At 46.4% G+C, this 20,101-nt stretch overlaps 1 protein-coding gene across 17 annotated transcripts in view; it reads right to left on the bottom strand.

The window, feature by feature from the left end:
- The window catches only part of PPFIA1 (PTPRF interacting protein alpha 1), an 85,579-nt gene that overhangs the window by 34,606 nt on the left and 30,872 nt on the right, over positions 1–20,101 (bottom strand). For 10 of the 17 annotated variants that reach the window (XR_012001677.1, XR_012001678.1, XM_072758655.1 and 7 more), the window contains exons 3-14: positions 14,294–14,395; positions 13,780–13,944; positions 13,105–13,179; positions 12,639–12,740; positions 12,184–12,405; positions 10,404–10,550; positions 8,531–8,665; positions 7,014–7,088; positions 6,558–6,641; positions 5,321–5,452; positions 3,509–3,571; positions 2,232–2,311 (exon numbers count right to left, since the gene is read on the bottom strand). Coding sequence is in view for 15 of the 17 variants with exons in the window: in XM_072758655.1 (XP_072614756.1) it covers positions 2,232–2,311; positions 3,509–3,571; positions 5,321–5,452; positions 6,558–6,641; positions 7,014–7,088; positions 8,531–8,665; positions 10,404–10,550; positions 12,184–12,405; positions 12,639–12,740; positions 13,105–13,179; positions 13,780–13,944; positions 14,294–14,395 (1,382 nt within the window). In the remaining 2 variants the exon portion in view is untranslated. The remainder of the gene's footprint in view (positions 1–2,231; positions 2,312–3,508; positions 3,572–5,320; positions 5,453–6,557; positions 6,642–7,013; positions 7,089–8,530; positions 8,666–10,403; positions 10,551–12,183; positions 12,406–12,638; positions 12,741–13,104; positions 13,180–13,779; positions 13,945–14,293; positions 14,396–20,101) is intronic. The other 7 variants (XM_072758670.1, XM_072758660.1, XM_072758671.1 and 4 more) reach the window with 1 other exon arrangement.

The following is a 20,101-nucleotide window of genomic DNA, read 5'->3' as shown; positions in this document are numbered from 1 at the left end:
TGGAGATGCTGAAGTCGGCCATTAGCTGCTTCCTTCAGCAGAGGCTCCAGAGAGGAACCACTTCACAGAGATGAAGGAGCACGGCAGCCACCAGCCCACATGCCCGGCTCGGCTGCAGGCTCCAGCCCTGTGCCCTGACCCTGAGTGGCTGCCTTTGTTTTCAGAAATCCTTAGGATCTTGGGAGGCAGATTCCACTCCTCTGATTAGGGTAATTAAATAGGGGGCCTGTTGTGCCCCTCCACAATGTTCTGCAGATGGAGCCCGCCTGACAGACTGCCTCTTCTACTTGTGTTTCACACACCTCTCTACATTTTTTTTTTTTTCTCTCTACATTTTTTAAAGGAACATCTTTGTTTAGTGCTGCTTGCGGGTGCTGCCGGCCATAACTGCCTTCCCTTCCTCTTCTCCCATCCTGATGAAACCGCCCACCTGTACTCAGCAGGAGTTCTAGCACAACCACTTTGGGGCCGCAGCACACCACACAATCAGTGAGAGCTACACACATGAACCCCTGCACATGATGTGGGAAGGTTCACAGATCCTCTGAAGGTCACGAGCATCACCTAATTCTGACCCCTCCCCAACCCACCACCCTGCATCCAGTCGTGTCCCAAGCTCCATCCTATCTGCCCTGTGTGTGGAAGCCCGTCTGTCATCTCTCTTCTACTGTACAACCTGGACCATCTCTTCCTGCTGGAGGTCACGACTGTGCCATGGGGTCATGTCAAGTGGGCTGAGTTGCTGGTCTGTTGGCCATCTTTCAAGTCCTGTCCCCCATGACCCGCCTGTGCTGACCGAGACACTTCTTCTTCTGTCCTACAGCTCCTACCAGCCATTCTTCTGCCACTGGATGTGAGACCTCCACATGAAACTGCTTGAAACAAACCCCCTCCTTTATGCCTGCTCCTGCCCACGGACTTTAGACCACACAGCCACCCATGACCATGGCTGCTCCACCTGCCCCCTCTCTCTGTCACATTGCTAGCATACTCAGGACAGGCAGATGTATGCAGACTTCTCTGTCACCCCTCCAGGTTGTGGCATGGCCCCTTCCTGTCATCACTTAAGCTTCCACAAGAGTGCTGTGCATCCTGTCCACTTCCTCACCCTGTTTGGTCACTCAGACCTCCTCACACATGTCTTCAAGCCCTTAAGCAGTGGTGCTCACAATCCTGGCCTCTCACCAGCGAGGCTCTCGATCAGCACAAAAAGAATGCTCAATGTCCTGCTCCTCCTGCACTCTTCCCGTTCTGGACACACACAGTCTCCTCCCAAATTCTTCCTCAGGTGGTTCCACATACAGGAACACTCCTGGCTCTGTCTCTCTGTAACTTGGCCTTCCCTGGAGCTCTCCTCCTTCCTACTAGCAGGCTCAACAGGGTCAGCTGCAAGACACCCTCCACCTTCCCAAGAGTCTCTGGGTGCAATCGCAGAGACACCTGTGCAACCAGGTCGGCCTGCATTCTGAGGAGCCTGCTTCCTGCAGACCTGGGACAGTCAATCAGCTACTCTAATGACTCTCACTCAAGTGTGACTCACACAATGATTACTTCCTACAATGGGGCAAAGAAAGTTTTCAACACCTTCATGAGAATTATTGCCTGCAGCATGCAGGGCGACCTGCCAGGCTCACAGGCCGGCTGAGCCACTTCCACAGCACCTGACCCAGAGCTGTCCCAAGAGATTTAAGGCACTACATGTCATTCTCCTCTAGTCTCTTAAAACATGTAAAACACAAAAAGCACTGTGCTAACCCCACGAATGTCAATGGATCCTTCACAACTCTGGCTGTGCAGCCACTCCTTGGCGACCTCTCTGGCCTTGTGGTCTCGACCACTGCTCCTCACCTGGCATGCCGGGCTCCATTCTTCTGGCCCCACACCATCATTGCCACACTCTGGAGCCCACACGAACTGACCGTTTCCTATCTTCCAAACCTCTTCCTGCAGCTGTGAGCTCTGTCAGTGACAGGACTCCCAGTCCCCTAGGTGCCCAAATCCAGCCTTTTCCTCTTGCCTGTCACTAAGCTAGTTACAGGTTCCTTGAGCTACTGCCCTGGACTCTTATAGATACACATCGGGTGCTAAAACATGTATGTGTGAGCTGGTTCACACCAGACTCATGGTCCATCTAGTCTGTATCCATGAACGGGTTCTGGTCATACACATGGCAAACAGAAGCAACCCTCAGCCTCCTCTGCAACATATCTATGAACTGGTAAATGTCATACCCATGGTGAAGGGAAGTGCCTCTTGGTCTCGTCTGGTCTAACTCAGCTCTCAGTGCTTCCATGCTTAGTACGAGCTGATCCTACAAAATAGTAAAGGACATCCACTGTGGCTTTCTCTTTCAAGATTCACAATGATTTGCATCCACAGACTCTTAAACACATAGCACACACTGGTGGCTGCCAGAGGGGAGGCGGTTGCGGGTAGGCAGTAGAGATGACGGGGACAAAGGCGTGTAAGTTTCCAGTTGTAAAGCAGTGAGTCATAGGCATGAAAAGTGTGGCATAGGACACAGAGCCAACAACACTGCAGCAATGCCGTGTGGGGACAGACGATCACCACAGTGGTGGTGAGCACTGAGTTATGTACAGATTTGTGGGTCAGCATGCTGTATACCCAAAACTGGTAGAACACTGTAGGTTAATTATGAGTCAATTAAAAAATATGGAAAAATTATTTGTGCCACATGTGCTCTAATGTTGACCATCACCACAACAGGATAAATTCAGCAGTTATAAATACCCAACATTTAATGTCAAGCAAGTTTTCTCTAAGAGTCCTACAATAAACTTAAACACTCAGATCACTGAATTAACTTCATACACCCAAGTGGACAAAGAGTTATTATATCTCAGTCATAGCCAGCTTTTAGAGGATAGACACCAAGCCATTAACAATTATTGATTTTGTAGCGAGAAGCAGAATTTTCTGGGTGGTAGGGTAAACAGTGCTCACGCTCTACTGCAAGAACTTGTTTTGTTTCTGTCTTGCACTGAGCATCTATAGCCCAGCTTCACTTCTGTACAGCAAAACAGTAAGCAAAACTGACAAAACTCTTAGGTCACTCAATAGCCTGGAGCCGGAGCTGTCCCATGCAGCAGCCATATGTGCATGAATGTATTGTGTTAAATAAACATTAACTTCACCTGCTTCTCTTTACCCTTTTAAATGCGGCTTCAAGAATACTTGACATTACACGTGTGTCTATATTAACCTCCTGCTGGACAACACTACATTAGATGTCAGGTTTATGGGATCATTTCAGCTTTTGAATGAACCAGAAAGGACTTGAATTCTGAACCAAGCTCACTGCTCAGCTCCAGCTCCATCCAATGCGAGCACAGTGGACAAACAAGTGTAGGGCCACAGTAAAGCTCATGGCAGCAGACTACCTTGGGGGAAGTGTGACCCCAAGCAAACCTCTGCAGCAACTCTAACAGTCCTGAACTCTACACTACTCATGTCTCAGCGGATCTCTGAAGGATTTAGACATAGGTACCTTATCATGTTGCGCTTCTTCCAACTGCTTTTTCGCAGTTTCAACTTCTCGCAACAGAGAATTCTGAAAAAGATAGAGATGGTATGTTAGTGTTGACTCTTGAAAATGTTCTGCACAATACAGTACAGCTCCACTTCTGTGTAGAATAATATGGTACCACAGAAGAGGAATGGACCACAGGACCACACCACACGTCCATGAGTGAATGGTAACAACGACATCATGTAATAGCTGTTAATGATATATCCATGTAAAATTTCTTCCCTGATTTTTTAAACAGGTTTGACAGGTTCATGGTGCAAGTTTATTTTAATCAATCAGTTAAAATGGTTTGTACTAGCTTTCAGACTTTGTAATTCATCAGTCACTTGGAAATCTAGACTTAAGTTTCTTTTTTTTTTTTTTTAATTAATTTTTAAATTTATTTTTAATAGTCACAAAGAGAGAGAGAGAGAGAGAGAGAGGCGCAGAGACATAGGCAGAGGGAGAAGCAGGCTCCATGCACCGGAAGCCCGATGTGGGATTCGATCCCAGGTCTCCAGGATCGCTCCCTGGGCCAAAAGCAGGCACTAAACCACTGCGCCACCCAGGGATCCCTAGACATAAGTTTCAAATGTATAATTCAAATCTAAGACAAAAATACTCCTACATTAAAGCTTGTCCCACTGATCAAGGAGGAAGCGAGGTAACCACCCTATGTGGTCTGTAATAATGCATATCATAGTGGGTTTTATGTAAAACAAATGTGTCAAGGGACACTTGGGTGGCTCAGTGGTTAAGCATCTGCCTTTGGCTCAGGGTGTCATCGTGGAGTTCTGGGATCAAGTCTCACATCGGGGTTCATGCATAGAGCCTGCTTCTCCCTCTGCCTATGACTCTGCCTCTCTCTCTGTGTTTCTCATGAATAAAATTAAAAAAAAAAAAAACAAAAAAAAAAACAAAACCAAACAAATGTGTCATATAATCAGCAGTGATCACTGGTGTCTCTGAAATGAGCATGACCCCAAGTGCCAATCTTAGGGAAGATTCTGGGCTCATCTTAAGGGATACAGGTGTAGCCAGAATAGGTTTTATCAAGCCTGAATCCAACTATCGCTGTCAGAGCTTCTCCGACACAGATTCTAGGACACTCCTTCACTCCGGTTACAGCTGAAGTATTTCCATGATGATAGCATTAAGAGCCTAGGCTCAGACTTTTTCCAAACCAGATGAAAAGAGAGACGGCAGGAGATGGAATAGGAGAATGTCTGTTTTCAGCTGATTAAATCCGTTAAGTAACACCACGCTCCTACAGTGTCATCTTCATAAGCAGGACAGAAAGCAGGCCCTGAAGCAAGGGCACCACACCTGAGGGCTGGACCTAACACACAGTGTCCTGCCAGACTGGCAAATGAGGCCCTCCGGCCACATCCAGCCACTGCTCCATGCTGTAAATCAAGGGCCATTGCCCACATGTTATTTATGGTCTATATCCACTTTTGTGCTAATTACTGACTAGCATGAAGTTATTCTACACAAGTATTCACAATTGGTAAAAAGCCTACAATACTTATATCTGGCCCTTTACAGAACCAGTTTATAGACTCCTACTCTAGAGTGAGAGTAATTCACACACATTGGGCAAGGAGGACACTGGTAATTATCCACTGGGTGAATGGATTAACAGTCTGTCCTGCTTCCACATCAAAGAATAATTTCTACTTTTTGCCATGTTTGTCACCGGCTGTTCTGCATTAGTCCTCAGGGGCAGAGCGCTTGAATGCTCTCTTTGTAGAGGGTTGGAGTACCCTAAGGATGTCCGCAATGTCCCACCTTGTCTTCCAGAGCAGCCATTCTCTCTTTAAGATGAAGCTGAAGCCTCTCATTGGATTCAGAGAGAAGCTTGTCAACAGTGTCTGATAAACGCTTGTTATGTTCTTCATTCATTTTTTCTCTTTGCCTTGCCTGAAATAGAAGAACCAAAAGCTTATAAACTCTAAGAAAAGGGATGATCCATATTTTGGCTATCCTAGATAATGCTTAAGTATTGGGGTACATGTGCCCCTTTGAATCACCATGTTTGTATCCTTTGGAGTAAGTCCCTAGTAGTGCAATTGCTGGGTCATAGGGTAGCTCCATTTTCAATTTTTGAGGAACCTCCAAACTGTTTTCCAGAATGGCTACACCAGTTTGCATTCCCAACATCGACAGACGAATGGATAAAGATGTGGGGGGATATATACACATATAATGGAGTATCACTCAGCCATCAAAAAGAATGAAATCTTGCCATTTGCAAGGATTGGATAGAGCTAGAGTGTGATACTCTGCAGCCCATGGCCAAGCACATCAGTTTCTGGTGAAAACAAAATCTGATGGCCTTGAATTGATGTAGTAAAGCTGGGTGCCAGCTCCCTGGGGCCACTGCCCAGTCTGTTTCCTATTTGTTCCACATTGACATTTGAGTCCTCAAATGTCAAGTTTTCCCTCAGAGGGAAAACTCTCTGGGGATTCAACTGACACAAACCTCTTTATCATAGCTCAATTATGGTTGTCCTCTTCTTAGGAATAACCATTTTGACCTATGCCTTTATGTCTTGAGTTATAATTTGGTATTTTGGAATAGAGGCCAGGCCCATGACCTGAATTCAAGACCTAAATCTTGTGTCCTCAAGAAACAGACTAATCCTCCAGGACAATGTGCCTTACTCTAAGTTTCAGGGGACCCCAGGCAGCACCAGCCTGGCTGAGGGGTACCTGTGAGATCCTCTTGTACATAGAGCAGTTCCGTTGGCAGACCAGTGAGATGTGGGGGTCCCTCCTCCCCGGCAGCACTGACCATGGGGCACCTGTATCTTCCCCCCTGCTACTGATGTTGACAACATCGTCTATGTAGGGGGGGGGTGGGGGGGGGGTGCGGCGCACTCAGCAGCAGACAGCTCGCAGATGAGGCCACTAACTACACCGGACAGTCGGGAAGGGGCCCAGTGGGGAATGAGGCACCAGCTCCCCCTGCCTGCGCCCCGTCCTCAGGCTCCACCCCACGCAGCTGTTTTCCTGGGACACATACCCGCTGCAGCTCCTGGTTCTTCTCCTCCAGCTGTGCCTCCATCTGGCGGAGACGCTCCTCGATGTTGCCATGCCTCTCCTCGGCCTGTTGGTAAAAACACTCTTAGTTTCAGCGGGAGGCCCTCTCAACACCGGCACACTGGGCACAACTACAGGAGCATCAAGCACAGCATGCTGTGTGGGCCTCTCCCACTGGGGTGTGTGGGGCTCACTTCCTCCCACCCCAAACACACCCTGCGCGGCCTCATGCGGCAGGTGTGAAGCAGCCGGCCTCCTCGTGCCAGTGACCGTGGCCCGGCTGGCGCTGGTGCCAGATGCTGACAGAGAAGATGTGCTTCTCCCCGGCCCGAGCCCTGCTCTGGGGGTGGGGCTCTGTCCCCACCCTCAGGCAGCCAGCACTCAGTCGGCAGAGACAGCGGGAAGCAGCAAGCACAACAGAGCAATGCACACATGCTACCTTCCTAAGCTGGGAAGTGAGTTCGAACAGTTTAGCTTCCTTAGCTGCAGAGTTTCCAGAAGACAAAAGGTCAGACTACAAGGCCGACCAGGGACAGGAGAGATGACAGGGGAGAAAAGAAATGGAGACTTTACACGCAGATCACAAAGGAGAGGAGAGGCTCTGTTACAAATGTTAGCAAAGGACTCGCTTTACGAATGGTCTGTGAGCACCTGATAACCATCTGACCAACCCCCCAGCAGCCTTCAAGAACAGCACCCATGCCTGTCCCACCCCCCCCCCCTCACTGGCGCCCTCACTACACTAGAGCCAAGTGAGGTGGAAGTACTGATGGGGGCACTCCCCTACAGGCTCCCTCAGTGGGACATACGCCACCTCTCCCAGCCTGCTGGGTGCCTGGGCCTGGAAAGCTGGCCTGTTGGCTGGGTTGTGTGTTTCCTCCCCCCATGTGGACCCAGCACCTACCACGTCACATCTTGAAACTGCCTCTTCACCTGCTGGCTCTCACCCCCCGCCCTCCACATTGGATGTGAGGACTATGAAGGCAGGGGCTGTGTAGTCCATGCTTAGCCCATATTTGTTGAATCAATTAATGAATTACTTAAAAATTTGTGTATTACGAATTTATTTTGGGGACGGACACCTGGGTGGCTCAGTAGTTGAATGTCTGCCTTCGGCTCAGGGCCTGATCCTGAGTCCAGGGATCCAGTCCCACAGCTCCCTTCTCTGTCTGCCTGTATCTCTCTCTCTCTTTCTCTGTCTCTCATGAATAAATAAATAAAATCTTTAAAAATAAATAAATAAAATTTGATTATCTTTAAAAGAGAATAGGATTTTCCTATTTCTGGGAAAATTCTATCCTTTCTCTTTTTTTTTTTTAAAGTAATATCCGGGCCCAACATGGGTCTTCACCTCGCAGCAGTGAGATCAAGGGTCACAAACTCCACAGGCTGAGTCAGCCAGACGCCCTTAACCTTACTTCATCCAAAGCTTCTGTCTTGAGCTTTGAGTTGTTGACTTAAATAATAAATAACTCTTTGAGGGCAGCCTGGGTGGCTCAGCGGTTTAACGCCTGCCTTCAGCCCAGGGCCTGATCCTGGAGACCTGGGATCAAGTCCCACATCGGCTCTCTGCATGGAGCCTGCTACTCCCTCTGCCTGTGTCTCTGCCTCTTTCTCTCTCTCTGTGTCTCTCATGAATAAATAAATAAAATCTTAAAAAGAAAAATAACTCTTTGAAGTAATGAATCTGAGATCAAGCACACTGGAAACAGACAGTACACATCTGACAAAACTGGAAGGGAATTAATTCAGGGATAACAAAAAAGGGGATGATTCCTGACACTTAAAAAGCATTCCAATCTCAGACAAAACAGCACTAAAACCAGATCTGATCTCTATCACAGATTTAGACACATTGACACTAAGAACCATGATAAATAAGGCACATGAACCCAACCACCACCACCACCACCACAAGGTCCTGCCACCCAACCCAGAATGAAAGCCAGGCACAACCTTGGAGAGTGCCGCCACTCTCTGGGCCAGCTCTGCTTCCACCTCGGGGAGTGTCTCTGCCTTCCTCAAAGTCTGCTGCAGCTTTTGCTCTGCCAACTCCAGGCGTTCCTGTAACTGGCGATTTTTATCCTCAGTCTAGAAAAAGAAGGCATAGCAACAAAATTTAACAAATCTTCTGTTTCTATTTTTAATAAAATGAAACAAAATCTAAATGCAGAGATCTACTAAATTAGTTCTGATAGAAGCCAACTGTTTTGGTAGCTGCTTGAGAGTAAAATTTTTCTTTCTGTAAGGAATATACACCCACTTTCTTGGGCTTGATTTCAATGTACCAAACACCTCTTGCCAAAGTACTGCTCTTCTTAAATATCTTCTAAGAAGTCTTTAGAAAGAAAAAAGTTCCTATGCATTAAAGAAAACCATAGTCTGTAGAAGCTCACTCATTCTTCTTGACAAGTTAAGGAAAGAAGGGTTCAGTCCTAATGCCTGAAAAACAATCAGACTCCTTGTTTGAGTGAGGGAACTACCCTCATAGTCCATGGGCATTGGTGTCACAATAGAGCTCACACTTCCTCTGAAATACAGACCTTCTGAGAGTACACTTAATGAAATGCTAGTCAACTTATTTCTGTAAATGTGTAATTATTCTTTAAAAACAACTTCTCACTCTATAAAAAATTTTTTTGAATGAAGAAAATTAAGACAGATTTTTTTTTAAAGATTTTATTTATTTATTCATAGAGACACAGAGAGAGGCAGAGACACAGGCAGAGGGAGAAGCAGGCTCTATGCAGGGAGCCTGACGTGGGACTCGACCCCTGGTCTCCAGGATCACATCCCAGGCTGCAGGCGGCGCTAAACCGCTGCGCCACGGGGGTTGCCCAAGACCGATTTTTTTAAAAGAAATTCTAAAGTCGTGTATCAGTTGAAGTTTTCAAGAGGTTAACATCTGTTTACATGTGGATGTTCTGTGTGCACCTACCTCCATGTGCACACACCACATGTTACACCTTAAAACCCTCAGAAAATACATCACCCTATACGCGGTATTTTGTGATCTGCCTTTTACGGTCATTATTTGGAACATCTTAATGCTCTTTTTTTTTTTTCTTCTTCTTCTTCTTCTTAATGCTCTTAAATAGCATTCCACAACGTAATTATTAATTTTCCTAGATTTTTACTTTTTATTATTATCTTGGGCCTAATACACTTTACAACATACCAAACTTGCTTTGTTTCCAAGAGGCTGGATTTGGTTTTCCTATTTAACTCTGGATGACCTGAGACTACCTAGGCAGAGAAGCTAACGTGGCTTCCCAGACCACAGGAGGCTCCCATCCACAGGACAGACTGTGGTTCTGCACCTGCCATTCACCCTCATCTCAGGTACCAACAAAGTAGCCAACCGCCTTCACATTCCTGGCCACTCCCTCCTCCTTTGTTAAAAATCCCAACAGGCAACAGATTAGTGTACAATGAAAACAAAACAGAAGAAAGAATCAAGTGGTTACATAAAACCTCAAATAATTAAAACTTGCAAGTTGAAGTAACTCACATTCCTGAACATCATTTTCTAAGACCATAAAAACTTTACATTTGAGACTTGATTTCTAACATGAAAGTCTCAGGGAAAAGGCCTTTAAATTTCATTAGTAGCTAATAAAAGCCAAATGAAGGGATCCCTGGGTGGTTCAGTGGTTTAGCGCCTGCCTTTGGCCCAGGGCGCGAACCTGGAGTCTCGGGATTGAGTCCCACGTTGGGCTCCCGGCATGGAGCCTGCTTCTCCCTCCTCCTGTGTCTCTGCCTCTCTATCATAAATAAATAAATCTTTAAAAAAAAAAAAAGCCAAATGAAGTTCAACTAAAGCCACTACCTGTCGATGCATAGAGTCTTTATTTGCAATCTCATTTTCAAGTTTATCGTTAAGGTCATGCACAGAGGTGGCTTCGCGCTGTGCCGCGAGGTAGCGTTTCTCAAGAGTAGTGATTCTCTCTTCCATATCTTCCTTCTGGGCCATGGCCTACATCAGGTGATTGCAGAGGGAAGAAAGGCAAATTATTAACGTATGACACATTAATATACTCCAGACACAAAAATTGGACTAAATCCTAATTTTCACATCAAATATAAAATTAGTGTCCTCAAAATTGAGAGAGATGCCAACTGTCTCCAATATGAATGAAAATATACTTACCTCAAATATCCTAAGTATTCCCCTACGTGACCAACAAAGACTCACCTGTCTTAATACTATGACTGGCCACTCAGTTTAGCAAGCTTACTCTTTCCTACAAGATGTTACAAAGAAACAAGGAATAAAACATCCCAACACTGCAAGAATGCTAGGAATTAAAGGTGTGGGCAATGAAGGCATAACCTCCGTTGGCCCCTAATACGGGCATGCTTTCTATAGAGCAGGGGGTCACCTCTCGATAGACCTAACAGTGAGACACAACTCTTATCTCCTTGGGAAAAAGCTGGATGGAATCTCATCCAATCACCACAAAATTAAAGCAATACTATTAACAAATGGAAACAAAATCCAAAGTTTCATATAATTGGAACCTTCTGAAGCCTAATTCTGTAGCAAAATTATATTACATGGTATCTAACACTAAAGTGGGCCCAGAACTCTGCTCTGTCCTGCCTGTCCCCTGCCCTAAAGATTCTTCTTACATTCCTCCCTGTTTACTAAGGAACTTATGTCAGCAAAGTCTTAATATTAAAAATGATGAGTTTTTTAAAAAAGAATTTCAAAATTCTCTGCATATTAAACTCTGCTACAGAATCTCCAACCCTTGCCAAAAAATGATATAACTAAATAGATTAATTCCTGCAAATGTTTTTATTTTAAACTCTTAGATGAAATTAGCCACGCTATGCTACTCCACAGAAAGTAAACCTATACATCTACACTCAAAGAAAGAGTCTCTTCCTGGGGCGGTGGAGGGGAGTGGGGTGGGGGGGTGGCAGGCGGGCGAGAGACGGGAGACTGTCTACAAAGGACAGTGTACAGTGAGTGACAGGAGGGGGCGCCAGACAAAGTATCCTGCCCTTGTGTTTGTAAACATGATTAGATTCTCATAAATCACTGCACACGCAGAAACATTTGTCAGAAATGAGTATACATCTACATGTTTTTACAGCATGACCGACCCTGATGACCCAAGTGTGAGCAAGTTCCACTCTCACTATGTGCCTGACCACTGGGGTTTAACAGCACATAACCCTCCTGGGAGCAGGAGGTCAGAAAACTAGAAGTCAGTTGGTGATGCTCCCTTAGTGGTGCCGACAGGAGAGGCCCACATCACTGTACGTGAACGAGCAGCACAAAAGACAGCGACATTTACCTGCTTACGTGTGCACCAGAACGAAACATGAGCGTGACGAAGAACATACCCTGCAGAGGGGGGCGTGCACACACCAGCGCCTGTGATGGGGCTATGCAGGGCACCCCCGGGGAGAGGGGATCCTACCACCCATCAGGGAGGCAGCCCATCACAGGCTTGGAGCATGGTTCTGTCTCGTCACTACTTATATAAAAATCCAAAGGTTCAAACTACGTGGGAGAGAAAGGACACAGTGGGCAATGGTCATGCCAAATATGCCACACTCAGCTTGGTGACAGTGCGATGACATCTACTGTCACTCACTTCACGAACATCCCGCTGCAGTTTCGTGTTCACTTCCTCAGACTTGATGAGGTCCTTCCTGGCAGTGTCCAGGTCCTCCTCCAGCTCTGCCACATGACTGGAGAGGGCGACCAGGCGCTCCTTCATCTGGCTCTGCTCCTTTGACTGCTTATCAATGATTTCCTGGAGCTCGATGACTTTGGCAAGGTCTTCCTCATGGCTTAGAGAACCGTCAGAAGATCTCTGGTGGGGGAAAAATCCTTAAATAGCCTTGTTTGGTGAGCTAGGGAACAGAAAGCACTTCCGGGAAGGAGTCAAGTCCCATGATCTATGCCAGCTGTCGGCTCCCACCACTTTCAGGAGTGTGCAGCCACCACGGCACCTTCCCCACAGCTCTGCCAATGGTTCTGTGAGTGCCCCCACATCCATGGGTGGGAGACATCAGGAAAGGGCAGAGGGAAAGCCTAAGGACTTGCCTTTCCATTCGTGCTCGGTGTATTTTCTTGCTCGTGGTTTACGTCAAGCACTCCATCTGTTAGTGTTTTTTTCTGATTATTTTGTTCTTTGAGAATCATTAGCTAAAACCAAAGAATGGTATATGAGGGTGAGGAGATAAAGAGAAATGTCTCTCAGAAAGACGCAACTATAAACTGTAAACACAAGACAGGGAAGTATACACGCCGATGCCGTCCAGCCTGAATACAACTAGGTCAACAGCTAGATCAGTGCTATCAACTGGATGATGGGAACATAAAGGACTGTGTGACCTGGCAGTAAGACCCCAGTGCGTTGGTCATTGGAGTGACCTGGAGGGTGGCTCACTGGTCAGAAAGACCAGTGACGCCTGATGGCTGGCACTGTAGGCTTCATACTCTTTACAAAAACAAGGGATAAAAATCAGAACCCCTCAAATGAAATCCTCTGGTGATTTACAGAGCTTACCTCTTTGTGAGTGGCTCCCAGTTCTTCTTCTAACAAACTACACCTTTCCAGTGCAACTCGGAGCCGCTCCCTCACCTGGAGACACAGGGGTTGAGTGTTTGTTTAGTTGCTTCTTAATGTACAGTCACCCTCGGGTCCCATTAGTGTAAGGTAACATGACAGAATGGCTTCAACGTCTCTCACTGCTGTTAATGTCAAGAAAACTGGCTTGTTGAGGCACCTGGGTGGCTCAGTCGGTGAAGCATCTGTCTTTGGCTCAGGTCATGATCCCAGAGTCCTGGGATTGAGCCCTGCTCCGGGCTCCCTGTTCAGTGCGCAGTCTGTTTCTCCCTCTCCCTCTGCTCTCCCTCCCCACATACTTGCTCGCTCACTCTCTCAAATAAATAAAATCTTTTTTAAAAAACTTAACAGCTTTAAATTTTAATTCAGAAAAGTCTTCCCCTAAGTAAGTTACATTACCCAATCCTTAAGGCAAATCAATATACAGAATATAATAAATCTTAAGACATTTACACCATTTACTCCTTTTTAACCATATAGAAGTGTGTCTTCTTGCAGAAAAAATGTTTACAGGAACTCGAGAAGCTAAAAGTGAACCATAGTCACATAAACACATGGTGCATGCCTGCTAACACATCACATGTGCACACCCAGAACTGCTGTGTCTGAAGGCACCTTTTCATCCAGGGCTTTGTGGTGCTCAAACAAGGACTTCAGAGCTTTGAGCACCTCCACTTCGCTGGACACACCCGCTGGGGATTGCGCCTGTCGCTTCACCACTGTCATCCGCAGAGACCTCTCGTGCCTGGACACGAGGCACTCCAAGTGTTCAAGCAGCAGCTGGCGAGACAGGCCAAGGCAAAACCACGTTCAAAGAGCGCTTAAATTTCATACCTCAATTTGGGGCAAAACGTTTTAATCGCATGGTAGACCAGGTTTGAATCCCTTCAACTCAGTGTAACATTAGAGAGCCACCCTCCTTGAATGAGTTAAAATAGCATTAATTCCCGGCAGGAATCAGACAAGGTGTGAGAACGCTAAGCTCCTTAGTCAGGGTTGACTCCACAGGAAATGTCAACAAGGTGTCTAAAAGCAGATGGAGCGGATGGCACCCTGAGTTTAAAAACAGCAACAGTGCTCCTTGGACGACCCCCAGTGTTCCAGCATGAGGAGGCACCTACTCACTCACCCTGGTGTTGTTTCTTTCTGCCTTCAGTTCTGCGATCTCTTCCTCTCTCTCCAGGAGCTGCTCCCTGCAGACGTTCAGCTCCTTAGTCAGTGCTGCAAACTCCTGGAGGGGGGGGGGTGTGTACAATATAAACAGAGGGAGACAGGGGGGTCTTTAGCCTCCACGGTCCTCCCCAGACCACACAGATGGCCCTGCCACCACATTCAACCACCACTCCAGAGCCCCTCACACAGACCCCCTCCTCACGACCCACCTGAGCCCCAGGTGTTTTTCCAAGCAAGGGGCCTGACATCCAAGGGGACAGACACATTTTCAGGGGCCTTGCAAATATGCAACTCAGAATCTCTGCTGAGCAGGGAACACCAGACCAAGAAGGCCCCCGCCCACCCCCAGCCTCCTGCCTAAGCCAGCTCCTGCCTGTGAGGACCACAGGGCTTAGAGCAGCCCTGGCAAGAGGCTGATAGCACCCAAAAGCTGGTTAGCCCAAATAACTTGCCCAAAATCAACCATATAAAATGGACTTTTCACAAATGTTGGTAGGCCTCTTGAGGAAAGGGACAGCTGAAGATTTCTTTCTGTAGTCAAAGAACATTCCAGAGGAAGTGACACTGTGATGCCAGGGCCCCCCCACCCTGCTGTGTGGTCGCTCTCCCGCAATACTGGACACTGCGCTGGGACATGACACATGGGCAGGGTCCGAAGAAGGGGACACACATTCTGGTCAGTTTTTCAACAAGCAAAACTCCTCTGAAATAAGTAACACCTTCTGCCAATGAATGTCAGTATTTTAAGAGTTTTCTTCTTAAAGGACAAAGAAGGAGATAAAGATTCACTTAATCTGAAATTCAAAATACAGAAAGTGGTTGACTTAAGCAATTCTAAAAATCAATTTACAAATAAGTGGCTACTTAAAGTTCATTCATAAATTAACCCTATGCAACTCAAAAGGAACTTGACCACAGAATGTACAGCATTCCTGCAACTGGACTTCACAGGCTGGCCCACAGAAGCCTATTGAGCCATGACACAGAGCCGAAACAGAGCTGACCCACGAACAATACAGGCTTGAATTGTGCAGGTCCAGTTCTATCTGGATTTTTTCAATAAATACACTGGAAAATTTCCTGGAGATTTGCAACATTTTGAAAAAACTGGCAGATGAATGGAGTAGTCTAGGAATGTCAAAAAAAGTAAGAAAAAAGGCATGTCATGAATGCACAAAATATATATAGGTACTAGCCTATTTTATCATTTGCTGCCATAAAACATACAAATCTAATATAAAAATTTAAAATTTATCAAAATATATACATGCAAACACAGACCCATACATGGTGCCATTTGCAGCCAATAGAAATGTAAACAAATGTGAAGATGCAGTATTAAATTATACTGCATAAAATTACCTGTGGTACATGCTGTACTACTGTGACAATTTTGTGCCACCTCCTTTTGCTATTGTGGTGTACTCAAATGTGGCAAGAATCCACTAAAAACGCTGTGGTGTTTTCCAGTAAACCATGTTCAATTCTCCAGTAAACCATGTATCACAGTAAAAAGTGATTTCTTGCAGTTCTTACATATTTTTTGTTGTGTTTACTGCAACACTGTAAACCCTGAATAACACCTTGGGACCCTTACGAAGTGCCACTCACTAGGCTGCTGGGAGCATTCCCAAGAAGCAGAAAAAAGTCAAGGCATTCCAAGAACAAGGTGAACTGTTTGTCATGGACCGTAGAGTGAGGTCTGCAGCTGCACCTGCCCACGATCTCAAAACAAATGAATCCAGGTGAGGACCATGATACAAAAAGAAAGGAAATTCATGAAGTTGTCATTGCAGCTATACTGGCAGACACAAAAACCTTGCACTTCTTGTGAATTACCTTTCATCTCGTGTTGAAGATGCAGCCTTTATGTGGATGCAGGATGGCTATAGAAAGGTATACCTACTGACTCCAGTATGAATATTAAAAAAAGGGGAAGTCATTACATGACATCTTAAAGCCAAAGGAGAGTGACAGATCTAAAGCTGGAGAATTTCAATGCCAGCGAAAGATGGTTTGGTAATTTTAGAAAGAAGTTTGGCTTTAAAACATGTTGAGGTAACAGGAGAAGCAGCTTCTGTCACCAACAGGAAGCAGACAATCCCCTAGACACCACTGAGAGAATCACCGGGATGCTGGAACCAACATAACACTGCACCAAATATACTTCAACCGAGAAGAGAAAAGAGTATCACTGAGGACAGGACATCTGCCTGCACAGGTTTTTCAAGCAGATTTTTGGGGGGGAAATGCAACAAATTTTTGGGGGGGACATTTATTCGTGAGGAAGAAAAGTGAGTGCCAAGACCTAAGGCAGGAAGGGGTGAACTAGCTAGTAGTTGTGTGGGGGCAGTTGGGTTTATGATCAGGCCAGCCGTATCTATGAAGCTAAGCCCCAGGGCTTGATGGGAAGAGACAAGCACCAGCAGTCTGTCCTTTGGATGTATAACAAGAAGGCCTGAATGAGCAGAACCTTTTTTCTGGATTAGTTCCATTGACACTTTATCCCTCAATTCAGGAAGTACCCTGACAATAAAGGACTGCCTTTTAATGTTCTTCTGATATTGGATGATATCCTGGCCACCCAGAACCCCGTGAGCTCGATACTGAATGTGTCAAAGTGGTCCATGTGCCCTGGAGCACAATGTCTCTAATGCAGGCTGTGGATCAGGGGACATGAGGACCTGCAAGGCTCATGACACACGATACTTCATGAAAAAGGATGGTCAGTGCTATGAAAGCAAACCACAACAGAGAGAACACCTGGGAAATCTGGAAGGGTCACATCACTGAAGATGCCGCTGATGTGATAGAAAATGCTGTGAAAGCCATCACACCCAGAACAATAAATTCCTGGAGACAATTGTCCAAATGTTGCGCATGATCTCACGGGACTTACAACACAGCCAATGAGGGAAATCATGAAAGAGATGGTAGATATGGCAAAAAAAAAAAAAACCCTGGGGATGAAGGGTTTTGAGAGGTGTATCTTGGAGAAATTCAAGGGCTCACAGACACCCCAGAAGAGTTAGCAGAGGAAGATGTGACGGAGACACACACACACACACACACACACACACACACACACACACACAGAAAGAGAGCGAGAGACAGAGACACAGGCAGAGGGAGAAGCAGGCTCCATGCAGGGAGCCTGATGTGGGACTTGATCTCGGGTCTCCAGGATCAGGCCCTGGGCTGAAGGCAGTGCTAAACCACTGAGCCACCTGGGCTGCTCTAAATAAAATCCTTAACAACAACAACAAAAAGAATTTGTCAGTGTATAGGCTGGGCTATGATGAAGCAACTGTACTGAAGACACCAGGCCACCCTAAAGCAACTGCACTGGGGCCTCCTCAGTGTGAACGTATGACCATTACACCTGTAAGTAAATATGAACCTTTCATACCACCTTCTCATTTCTGGGGTCTGGTGTTAGTAATACTATAACATCTGCAGTGCTTCATGTCACAAAAGATATTGCTGATGTAGGCACTGACAAGTCATCTCGTAAATGGACAACACACTTTGGTGTCAATGCAGCTCAGTGCCATCAATTTATTTTCCTTACAGTCTTCTTCAGATTTTCCTCTAACGTACTTCACTCTTAGAATACAGTACACAACATATATGACATAGAATGTAAGTGTTAAATGACTGTTCATGTTACCAATAAGTTACTCAGATTTTCGATTGTGGGCAGGTGGGCATCCCTCACCTGAGCTGTTCAAGGGTCACCTGTACTCATCCACAGCAAATGAAAAGAACCAGGCAGTACTGTTATAATCAAAACAGATGAGTAAAACTGAAATATTTTCTCTTGGATGCGGTTATTTTAGGGCGACAAATGGAAGGCGGTGGGGAGGTGGGTAATTTAGAGAGACTGTGGGCGTTTTCATGGGTATCATAAGCTAATGGCCATTTTATCTAATTTCCCTTCTAAACTTGCTTCTTCTTCAAGAACCCACATCTGTGAGTGATCAGCTTCCAGCCTCACAGCATGAGAAACCTTACAGACCTACTCCCCAGGAAACCTGGGAAGAATTATACATAAAAACAACTATTCAAAGTCTCCAAAACCATTCAATGGCACAAAACAAATGAAGAAACATCTATTCCCAAAACAATCTACAAAGATTCAGTAAGAAAGACGAGTCTGCAATATGTAAACCCAAATTGAGCTCCCAACAACTTCCTCCCAGCTCAGGAAGGTGGAGATTCCCCTCCAGAGGCTGTAGCCAAGAGCATGAGGCTCCTTCACATGCCCCACGAACAAGAGAATGATATCCCCTCACCTGCCCTCCAGGAACAAGAACATGAGGCTCCCTCACACACACATACCACCACAGGAAGAAGAGCATGGGACTCTCTCTCTCTCTCTCTCTCTCTCTCTCTCACACACACACACACACACACCCAGGAACAAGATCACAGGGCTCCCATGTCATCCGGCCCCCAAGTTCAAGGGCTTTCAGGGGACCTCAGCATTTTTCATTGTGCCCTAGCTGCCTGTCTGGTACAAAGGCCACATGCTGGGCTCCCTGGTTCTGCTCAGCCCCACTCAGGAAACAGAGGTTGGAACCCTGGCTGGAAGGGGCAGCCTGAGAAGCCTGGGTCCTGTTCATTTTTGACCCTGGTCTCAGAGATGGTGGTTTCAAGGCTGGAAAGGACCCTGGGCTACTGCCCACCCTTCACCAAGTGCTCAGCTTCTGGAGCAGGGGTGTCACTCAGACAAGCCTGCAGCTGTCCCTAGGCCTGGTTTAGAGATTTGGGGGAGGGAGGAAGCAAAAGAGATGGCTCCTAATCTCTTCCCAAAGGAAACGGACTTCACAGGCCAAGCTTAAACGCAGGTGCTCTGGAGAGCAGAGGTACTCCTGAAAGGCAAGTGGGCAGAGAGCCAGCCTAGAGGGCAGGCTGGCACATGTGTAGGAAAGAAGAGGAGGTGAAGGCTGCAGAAGAAGCCCTCTCAGGATCAGAACACACACCAAATACTAACTTCAGGTACAATTCCTAGGAACAAGCCAGAATTTGACTGGTTTAGTTTGTAGAGACATTTATACCCCAGATCATTGTTGAGAACAACGAAGCAATTGGCTGGCAACGAGGGAGCATCTCATAGCTGAGTGTGGTCTGGGAATGAGCAGGACAGCCCTATGGGGCCACTGTCACTGAGGGAGACCAAGTGAGGGAGCAAGGGGGCCTTCACTGAAATCATCCAACTATTCAATTAACTGGTTACAATGTGAAATTTATTTTAGATATATTTCACCACGATTCCCTGACACTCCCATGTCTTCCGGCCCCCAAGTCCACACACACACACACACACACACACACACACACACACACACACACAGAGCTCTCTGCAGACAAGGCTGCTCCTGCTACAGAACACAGACAACTCCGGTGTATTGCCAAGGCAGAGCTGCAAACGCAAAGAAATTATAGGAAAACAAAATAAGAATAATCCAAACGTGTCCTCAAACCTGACAAAGGTCCTGTCTGGTGCTGGGACATCTCAGAAACCCAGCAGGAAACGCTGGGAAGAGGGCCTGTGGCAGGGAAGCCGTGGGGCAGGGAGCCCCATTCTCCCAGCAGGGTCCTGCTCTTTCTTGAACTGCAGAGACCCCTTTCCTATGTACCCAAGTAATGGGACCAAATACTCTGGTTTTCATCTCCTCTGGTAAATAACTAGCAAGCTGACCATCAGGTCACTCAATGCCTAACATTGAGAGATTTGCATCTAATCATCGAGATCTTGTAT

This window comes from Vulpes vulpes, chromosome 5, assembly GCF_048418805.1.
Source record: "Vulpes vulpes isolate BD-2025 chromosome 5, VulVul3, whole genome shotgun sequence".
Classification (NCBI taxonomy): Eukaryota; Metazoa; Chordata; class Mammalia; order Carnivora; family Canidae; genus Vulpes; species Vulpes vulpes.
This window is presented reverse-complemented; position numbering and strand designations above follow the sequence as displayed.